Source organism: Camellia sinensis, chromosome 3, assembly GCF_055761805.1.
Source record: "Camellia sinensis isolate YWXY chromosome 3, ASM5576180v1, whole genome shotgun sequence".
Classification (NCBI taxonomy): domain Eukaryota; kingdom Viridiplantae; phylum Streptophyta; class Magnoliopsida; order Ericales; family Theaceae; genus Camellia; species Camellia sinensis.
In genome coordinates, this window is record NC_138963.1 from 219,331,266 (window position 1) to 219,341,211 (window position 9,946).

Genomic DNA, 9,946 nt, shown 5'->3' on the forward strand with positions numbered 1-9,946 from the left:
AGATTCATGATTATGAAAATTAACTTAGAAATTAATTATTTTGGGTTTGATTTTTGCATATCATATATGGATTTGAGTCTTATTTTCACATGCATGTAATTTGGAGAAATTAGAGAATTAATTCATGAACATGGTTAAGGTTAATCAATATGGAAATAATTGTAATTCTTCAATTGAGCTTGGGTTTGGAAACTTTGATATATATGAGATGTAAATTTACATGCATCATACACTACAACAAAATTTGCCTATAACCACGTTTTTGAGACAACGTTTTTTTGACAAACGTTGTGGAAAGCATGAAGTGAAATTAAAAACACGCGTTATTATCCTCTTATAAGCACGCGTTTCGCTTTATAACGGTGCTCCGTCTCCATTTCTCTTTCCGTCTATCATTCTCTCTCTATTGTTTTCTCTCTTCATCCTAGATCTAGGTTTTCTCTGTCTCTCCGCATACTTCTTGAGAGATTCATCAGGTTCGATTTCGATTCTCGCTCTATTGTTTTCTAAATCCATCGATTGTTGAACTGATTTGGTTGAAATTTCTTCACGATTGTTTGTTTTTCTTGATTCTGACTCGGATAATTTTGCAGAGGAAGGTGAACCAGTTGATTTGCACAAACGTGAGGTTAAGAGACCGAGGAGTGAAAAAGGATCGAGATCATGGTTTGGGATCGGGACCAAGACTGGTCGAGTCGAAGCAAGATGAGGAGACGAGATCATGAATATTGGGTTTCGAGCGCGATGGCGTTAGATGCGCCCTACCTGTTGAAGCTCCTCCTAAGGTTAGTCCTCCCATCGCTACCCTCTCTCTGGTCGCGTCCTCTCTCTCTCTCTCTCTCTCTCTCTCTCAGATTTGGTCTCAAACACATGATTTACTATCTTCCTTGCTCTTCGATCTGGCCTCTCTTCAGTCAAATTGTACTCTTTTTAATCTTTTCACTTGCTATTTTTGGTCTGCTCTCTTTTCAATAGAATCTCATTCACTTTGATCTTTCTGTTTTTCAATCTCATTATTTTCAGTTTTTTCAATCTATGTTTGTATATTGGTAGAACATATTTTTATATCTGCATTGAAACATGCTTCATGTAGACAACAAGATACGATACAAAGACTTGGGGGATCTTCAAATGCTTTTGAGATGATTTGAGTCATCAGTTATGAATATATTGTACATCTACATCTGATTTCTTTTGGTGTTTCTTTGTTTTCAGTTGAAGGGTCTTTCTTGGACAGATTCTACAAATCAAATGCAGCCATGGATCCATTAGAGGTTTTGTCTGTCTGATATTTTCATATTAAACTAAAACATTTTGATGATAGTATTTTAGTTCTTCACAACACACATATTTGACCATACAATCTTTTGTAGCGTGCTGCATTCCTTGAAAAAAATAGGAAGATGGAAGTAGCTCATTCAGTAGCTGCTACTGCTGGTGAAACTGAGGTAAGTTTCAGTTGGTTGAATTGCAATTTAAGTAGGTTGTAATCAGCTTCACTATTTTACCATGGTCCATAGCATTTTCTTTTCAGTCATTGTCTCATATAAGACTGGTCTAAAGAGATGAATCTGATTGTCTTGTATAGATTAGGCTCATTCTAAGGAGTTGGACCCCATTTAATGGTTCCCAAACTATGAGGTCTATCAAAGGGATCCTATGGCCTGTAGAAGTAATATGCTATAGGACATGATCTTTGACATAGATTTTTGAAATATATTAATCGTTTTTTCTTGTCAGATGAAGAATGGAGAATTAAAAGAAATACGACCAAGCGAGCAGCGTATGCAAACAAAAAGTTATCTATGGCCCATGATGAAATGAATCATCATGGTATTAGTTTATATACATAACGTACAATAGCCTCCTTATATCTTTACTTCAATTTGACCTTGAAAATTAACTAGCCTTTGTTTGATTGATCATAGAAAACAGGGGAATTGAACCCCTTACCTCACCCTTGCAAGCACCTAAGTGCTGCCACCCATGCCACTAGGCCACAAGGAAGGCCATCGGCTTTCCCATTTTGTTTGTGTTTCTTATTGTTTCCACATCTGCTATCTTTTTGCTAAATGAACTTATGGTGTTGAATGCAGGGGTTGCCTTTTGTTGGATATTAACACCTGGACCTGTGATTGATTTTCTTCTGGCCAATCAGAATGCACGGGAACCTCGTAATATTGACTGGGCAAAGGTAATTTATTGGTAGTTTGTTCTGTGTTTTATTTTTATTATTTGTCTATTGAAATTGTAATTGTTTGGACATGTTCAGGCTAAGAAAATGCTAAAAAATATGACGGTTAAGACAAGGCACAACAACATGGAATTTAAGATCATAGGCTTGAGTGAAAAGCCTTGCAATCAGCAATTGTAAGTGCTTTGCTTGTTTAATTGCATGGAACTTCTTATTTTGATACATTCCAGTTGAAAACTTATAATGCTGTTTTGTTTTATTGTTTCTCCAAGTTTTTCTTTGAAAGTGAGGAATGCTGATGGTGGATAACATTGAACTTAATTATTCTGCTTGATTGTGTGTAAATATGTGCAGTTTGTATTTGTTCATGCATGTGAAAGTACCACTCAGGCTTGCTTCATAGTTTATACACAAGTTTTCCCAGTGGTAGCATCTTTCATGGTTGTTTTCTCATTGATATCATATTTTCTGCCCATTTGGAAGTGATTAGGAAAGTTCTGGAGGTTTCTTGTTTCGTAATTATTTAAGAAAACATTGTGAGATAAGTGGAGTTTCTTGTGATCTACATATTATAAAATGCAGTCATTAAAAAAAAAAAAAAAAAAAAAATAATAATAAAAAACTGCTTTTCTAGTTTAAGAATGATGTATTGATGAGTGTTGAACTCAGGAACCTAAGAGACCCAAGTTGTCATGGATCAACGAATCTCAACTTCTTTCCATTAATGCAGGCTCTTTGTTGCTCTTTTTGCAGGTAATGTCAAAATCTAAGAATGAATTGGGTGCATCTAAACTGGAGTAGAAAGTTCGGGTGGCCTCTAATTGATCACATCTCTACTTTTGGTATGGTCTGTTTGGCTCTTTAAAGACTGCTGTCCGGATCCATCCACACTAACACAGTGTCCGGATCCTCTACCACGGTCTCTGTAGTGCTACCAAACGACGTTGTTTTGAACATAGTTCCCTCCCCCCTCCCTCCCCCTCTTTTCTTTTTTCTCTCAGTTCTGAAATCAGAGAGACGAAGAGGGACGGGTGGCGACACGGCGGCAGAGACTCCAATGGTACATTATGGCAAGGGATTGATACCCAAATTTTCACTTCTTTGAAACTGGGTGTTCTTAAATTCATAATCTAGAGTTTTTGCCGTATATGGGTTGTTGACAAATTTCAAGCATCTGGATCAAAGGCCTTGTGATTCAGAGGTTTAAGTCCTTAAAGGGTTGATTAAATTTTTGGTTTCCACTTGTAAATTTTAGTTTGATTTTTTAAATGAAAATAGTGATATGTTGTTTTTTGTTGTTGAGTTGGGACAAGGTTTTGTCCAGTTCAGTCAGTCTTACAACTTGTTCCGAACGTTTCAGGAGTTTAATCCCCTACTTTGTTGAGATGTCTGAAAGGGGACTCTCAATTTGCTGATTTGAAAGTGGAAAATTGCGAGCTTTCATGTAATGGAATGAGTCAACTTGTAGGTGTTCTTTCAACTTTAAAGAGGCCACTGGATTCTCTATCTATTGGAGAAAATGGCCTTGGCAGGTTAGTCTGGCTTATGTAGTTTCAGTCTAACAGAGTTTTGACTTCCGCTCTTGTCATTTCATTTCCAGATTTATTGGTTCTGATATTGCTGTCCTCCAGCAAAGTTGGAGCACCTTTGGGAAAATTTTTGGGCATAGGTATTCAAGCACTAGAAAGTGAAGATATTGGGCTTGGTTCATCTGGCTTTCTGGAACTACAGAAATATGAGAAGATTTGAAGCTTGCCTACATCAACATGAGGTTCTACTGATGCCTAGACTTTTTTAGAACTTGTGTTGTAGCTTATTTCTGAAACATAAACTTGTTGATTAATATTGTATAGTAAAAACTGCGGTGGGATTGGCAATGATTATAATTTGCTCACTTTTTATTTTCTTTTTTTATTTTTGGGTTAGTTTATTTTTTTTATGACTGATTCCAGTAGTTTTTGGTAGGAGCATTGGCCAGCTTGTTCCTTGATGTCAGAAAGGCATTTGTTCCTGCAATGGGGGAATGGTGCAAGAGATTCTGGACTTGTACCTTCGACCAATACAAAGCCTAGACTGAAATGGACACAAGACCTCCATGAGCAGTTCATAGAAGCAGTAAATCAGCTTGGAGGAGCAGACAGTGAGTGCATACATCATAATAAGTTTAAGAAGAAACCAAAGGAAAAATGTCTAATGCTCAACTAATTGAAATATCTCTTCTTTGTTACAGATATTTCAATTAGTTTTGAAACTTATTAGTTGAGATATTCTTTGTCTCAGATTTTTATTTTTATTTTTAGGGGATTTTCATATTCATATACTTGTATATAAGCACACAGATTAAGAATAACTCCTCCAATTTTGGTTTGGCAGAAATACAGGCTCAGTAAGAATTTCTGCCAATTTTGGTTTGGCAGAAATACAGGCTCAGTAACTCCTCCAAATGGATTATGACAATGACTATTCATCTTTCGAATGTGATTTACTGAATGATACTTTTATAGCTATATTCTAAATGATACTTTTATAGCTATATTCAACTAGGCTCAATGGCAATTGTTCATTCTCAGAGCAGTTCCTTCATGAGATTGACGCAATTGTTCATTCTCAGAGCAGTAAATCTTGGTGGAATTATGTAAATAAAGCCCGAAGATATACCCTATTATCTGGTTGTCTCTGTGTTATCGTATTCTAAATGGAGTTGGACTGAAGACTAAAAAGTTTCTTCCTTTTTGTTGGTTGAAGTTCAACTTTTGCTATCTGTCTGATATCATTTTCTTTGATGAGAGCCTCAAATTTCTGCGTCAAGATTATGCTGTGCAGTCCTTACGATTTGGACTATAGGCCCAGCTTTAAATGTTGCTACCTATCTCTTATTTTTAATGCAAACTCCATGGCGGTGTCTTTTGATCCCATAGCATAATGTAGCTTATTGACTGGAATGCTTAAGATATGCATCTCAATTTTTTTATCAAATGAAAGGCCCATTGAAACCTCAATATCCACTGTTGATGCTGAAATGTTACTATGTAGAGGATCTTATAGTAGCTTTTTTGCAGTTTGAACCCTTTCAACACTTAAATATCTCCTAGTGATGAAAGTTGATAGATTCTATAAGCATCTCCCTCACCATTTTATATGGCTAAGGCTCCCTAGTCTTTGGAAACATGTTGCACTCACATATTAAACAAATGCCAGCCATTTCTGTGCAGATTTAGCTTAAGACATGTCCTCCTTCAATCTGTTCAATTTGTATGTAATTGGTATGCATTTGAGATATTTTTCACCTACATTAACCAAAAGAAAATATTGAAGCATAGCTAAGGATGTGTGAAGTATGCAAGTATGTGTTGGCCTGTGTAGCCTTCTGAGCATTGTCTGACTCTCTGCATCTTTGCATGTGTTCTTGCTGACACTTGTAGGTGTAAATAGTTTTGTAATGCTATCCAAGTGATCCAAATACTTATTGATTTATAGTTTGTCACAGAAGATGAGAAGAATATTCTGTGGTTTTTCCAATTTTAGTAGCTCCTTCCCATACTAGAGATCATCTCAAGTCTAGGCTTACCTCAAGAAGTTGGGATCTCAAATTTGTGACTTAACTTGCTTAATTGGTCTAGTTGCCTTCCAGGTCTGTGGACCAATTAGTTTTTTGTATTGGTGGATATTTGCCAATACAATCATGCTGTTAAGAAGCAATAATGGTTGATGTTTAAATATTTTTCATGAACACATCAAGACATCATCACAAATTCATTAGTTTCTTACTTCAATTTTGTTTTCTTAGGGAAACTTTAGTTTTCTTCTGGTCCATTTATATGGATGTGACTCAACCTAGGTGTCATCTATTTTGTTTAATTATTCAGTTTTAAGTGGCTACTAAAAATATACCAGGACAATTTAGGTACGGCATGTAGATGTTCTTTCTGCTTGGAGTGGTATTCACCCATTGGCAACACTGAGAGCATTTCCAGGGATCATGTTGTATGCGAAGATTACCCTGGTTTTGTCACAATTACTGGTGGAAAGTGGACTACATATAGAAGGTACATTTTATAATGGTTGATCTGGGTTTCCCTATAAGTTGTTGAATTTGTATCAGTTTTTGGAAACTGAAACTTGTATGCACTGGCATCTTCTTTTTGATGCTTTTGTACAATCATGTCCCTGAATTTAGTTAAATACTCATTGTGCTAGCACTTCTAGTTCTATGCCCCTTCTTTATGGCTTATTTGTTGCAGATATAACAGCATGTTATGTCACCTTAATTTATAGTGAAATCAATATTAGAAGTGTGAAGCAACTTTTTCCTGTCAGTCTATTCTAATGAAACTTTTGTTTCCTTTACATGAGTAAGCATGGCAGAAGATGCAGTTGATACAGCTATCAAGTCTGGTAAGCATAGTCCTACCAACAAATGTTTGACATAACCTAGAGTCAGATTTCTTGTACTTAACCTAGAGTGAATATAATAAGATATAAATGAGACATTTTGAGAACTTGGGGTAGTAATTGGTGACAATGTTAGAGCCAGCTGAGGGTGGTATGGTTCGATTTGAGGGTTGTCTAGATAACCCAGTTTGTTAGATGGTTAACATATGAATATTTGAACTATCTGGTATGACCTCCTAGAGGCTTTATCAAACTTTCCTCTTGAATTTAAGTTCAGACAGGGTTTTATAAAGAAAGTAATGTTGACATAAGCATCTCATACTGGGCTTGTTAAGAAGCCCATTCACAACCAAGCTCAAGCTTAGGTTTTGGGCAAGATTGCTCCACAAACTAACTCTATTGAAATTGGGATTTACTTGAGGCCTCATGAAAAGTTGGCGCTACACTTATATGGCTTTGGTAACTGTGACAAAAAGGAAAAAGTACCTTGCGTTTTAGATATGACAAAAATATGGATAAGCTCTTGGAGTATCTTGTAATTGCAATTGAAGTTGAATATCTTTCGATATGGAAATTAGAATGAATAGGTAAATGAACAAATTTGACAAGCTTGATTAGGCTCATGAACATGACAACTCTTGTTTTAGGGTAAGTTCAAGCTTTTTCTTCTGCACTCTATGACTGAAGTTTGTTTTTCTCAACTCTAGTTATCGATTGTCTAACATCCTACGTAGTTGCAGTATTAACTTATTAATTAGCCATTTTGCTTTTGTTTTTGGATGTGTTATCTTATACGCTTCTTGTTGCTTTTAGAAATCAGATGTTGGACATTCTACAACTACACAAAACGATGTTAAAATTTGCTAGTGGAGCAGTGCTTCTGATAAAGCTCAGCCATTTTTTATCAGATTAAATGTTTGGCATCTAAAAAACAAGTTCGTAAACTAGCATGGCCAGAATGGGAACATTGAGATGGATATTTTATAAGTTGGGCAAGGATAGAACTAGGAATGAATAAATTGATGAGAGTTCAGAAGTAAATGCTTTTGGAGAGGTTTTATATCACTTTTGGAGCCAACTTGATGAAGTGATAGACTATCAAAACCAAGTTCATCAGATTAGTCAGAGCACACAGGTTTCATGTTTGGATCTAATTTTTCACTGTTTGGGGTTAGTTCTAGCTATGCAATAAAGGTTGATTACAAGATGTGTTATTTGCATCATTTTGTTTGGAGATCCTTGCATCATTACAATCTTATTGTTTTATTATGTGAATCATTTTGTTTTGTGTTTCAGTATTGTTGGGTTGAAATAGAAATTTGGTGATGCAATTGACTAATTGGATTAAGATTATGTTTACTTTAAACTTTGAAAGTAAAATTGAAGATAAAATTTGTTTTCATTGATTGGTGATGTGAGGATAAGAGTTTAGCGTAGGATTAAGACAAAGAACACAGTCCAGAGAAAGAGAATGTTGGTTTTCTATTTATTAGTATTATTTCATCAGGTGGTACTCTCCGTACTCAAACTATCTGTAATCTCTCTTATGAGTATATATTTATGTGATGAACGTGAAGTTTGAATGTGGGTGCGTGCAAGTGGAGGTGAGAGTTTTGAACCTAACTTGCGATTGATGTGCTAACTTTTTGTTAACTTTATTATTGGCAATGATTATAATTCTTTTTATTTTATTTTGGGTTAGCTTCTTTATTTTTTTGACTGATTCCAGTGTTTTTCTGTAGGAGCATTGGCCAGCTTGTTCCTTGAAATAAGCATTGGCCTATGAATGAGTTATTCAATATTTTGATGGTTTTTTAACATTTTTTTGGGTTATTGTTTGTGGTTAAATATAAATAGGTAGGAAATGTTACAATTTTTCTTCTATTGTTTGTCAAATGTAAAATTTTAGCGATTTGGAAGAGGAATTAAACTTGTTTGGTTTATTTTTAGTTTATGTGCTTCTCTATAGAATCTTGGACTTTTAGATTTGACCTTGTTTAGCTAATAGTGCAATTTGAAAATTGAATCTTTTTTTTTTTTTGGGAGAAGTGTATTATTTTGCAGATTTAGTCAGGGCAAATGAAATTTATTTATATTTGTTCATTTTATATTTTTTTTAAAATAAGGAGAAAAGATGGCGTTTTTGAAAAAAAACGTTGCTAAATGTCGCGATATGATGTCAGTGTTTAACTGTAACGGAAAAGATGGCGTTTTTAAAAACGTCATTAAATGTCGTCATATGACGTCAGCTTTTAACTGTGACGGTTTATGTTAACGGATGTTCAAGAATTTGAGGCGTTTTAAAAAGCGCCGGCTAAAGTCATTAGTGACGTTTAATAAACGTCAATAACCTAAGACGGCGGCCGTATCCTCGACGCAAGTTATAAACGTCGCTAAATCCTTTAACGGCGTTTTTAAGGCTTATAGTGGCGTTTTTTAAACGTCGCTAATGCCAAAAATTCCTCCAGTGATAAATTTCTTGGGATTGATTTCATATTTTGATGAAATAAGAATTAAGTTTTGGAAAATTATGAGTTCATGGACAAATGAGTTTAATTTTTAAATTAAAGGAGTTTTGATGTAAATGATCTAACATTAATAATATTTTTTTGATTAATTAAGAGTTTGTATGTTTCTAGACAAGTTATGTATGAACCCAAGTTTTGAGATTATATTTTGAAAGTTTAATTCATATTTGAGAATTTGCGAGTTTGGAATTGGGTTTGATATGAAGAACATAAGTTGAGTTGAATTTGATGAACTTAAAGTTTGTATGTACATGCATGTAAAGGATTGTCATGAGTTTCCATGTTTGAGAACAAACATGCATTTTATAATGAATTGAAGGCTATTTGGCACAAGTAAACATGATAATGTTGAGTTTCATGAGGTTGATTATCAATTGTACTATTTAAGATGAAAGTGAAGCCTATATTTCACATGCATGTATATTTCAAAATGATATGGAACTTAATTTGCATGAGTTTTGAAGATATGAAGTTGGTATGGGTTGTCAAGAAAAATGTGAAATAATTTGGGAATTGAATTGTGATTTTGGACAAATTAGACTCAATTTTCTTATGTCCCCATATTGTATAAAGAATTCCATGATTTTGTATGAAGAACATGAGCTTTAGACCCTTTGAATGCTAAGTTTGAGCTTCAAATGCAATTCTAGAAATTCCAAAATTCGGCATGTCCGCTCGAGCGGGGAAAGCGCCGCTCGAGCGTGAAATGTTGGCTTCCAGAACTTTTGCAGACATTGATGTCCGCTCGAGCGGAAAGAGTCACGCTCGAGCGTAGAAATGTAGTAACCAGTACTTTTGCAGACCAAAGGGGTCTACTCGAGCGGAGAGCCCT

General features: G+C 35.1%; 1 protein-coding gene across 10 annotated transcripts; it reads left to right on the top strand.

The window, feature by feature from the left end:
• Window positions 1–333: 333 nt before the first annotated feature.
• LOC114259803 (protein argonaute 16) lies at window positions 334–6,682 on the top strand. 10 transcript variants are annotated; one of them, XM_082922291.1, is made up of 11 exons: window positions 334–476; window positions 594–785; window positions 1,216–1,274; window positions 1,374–1,448; window positions 1,741–1,833; window positions 2,097–2,194; window positions 2,273–2,370; window positions 2,948–3,965; window positions 4,160–4,334; window positions 6,099–6,240; window positions 6,552–6,682. In XM_082922291.1, exons 8-11 carry the CDS (start codon window positions 3,930–3,932, stop codon window positions 6,622–6,624), a joined length of 426 nt encoding a protein of 141 aa, XP_082778417.1. In that variant the 5' UTR covers window positions 334–476; window positions 594–785; window positions 1,216–1,274; window positions 1,374–1,448; window positions 1,741–1,833; window positions 2,097–2,194; window positions 2,273–2,370; window positions 2,948–3,929; the 3' UTR covers window positions 6,625–6,682. The 10 variants fall into 10 exon arrangements, 9 of the variants coding, with proteins under 9 accessions (XP_082778417.1, XP_082778415.1, XP_082778416.1 ...); XM_082922289.1 differs by lacking the exon at window positions 1,741–1,833 and having other exon boundaries at window positions 2,948–3,726; window positions 3,826–3,965; XM_082922290.1 differs by lacking the exon at window positions 1,741–1,833 and having other exon boundaries at window positions 2,948–3,658; window positions 3,795–3,965.
• The last annotated feature ends 3,264 nt before the right edge of the window (window positions 6,683–9,946 follow it).

What these genes read in the sequence shown, in the direction of transcription:
- LOC114259803 (XM_082922291.1), top strand. Translation starts at nt 3,930, where the DNA reads ATGAGAAGATTTGAAGCTTGCCTACATCAACATGAG. An exon ending in CTTGCCTACATCAACATGAG is followed by an intron (nt 3,966 to 4,159) that starts GTTCTACTGATG and finishes AGTTTTTGGTAG; the next exon opens with GAGCATTGGCCAGCTTGTTC. An exon ending in TCAGCTTGGAGGAGCAGACA is followed by an intron (nt 4,335 to 6,098) that starts GTGAGTGCATAC and finishes AGGACAATTTAG; the next exon opens with GTACGGCATGTAGATGTTCT.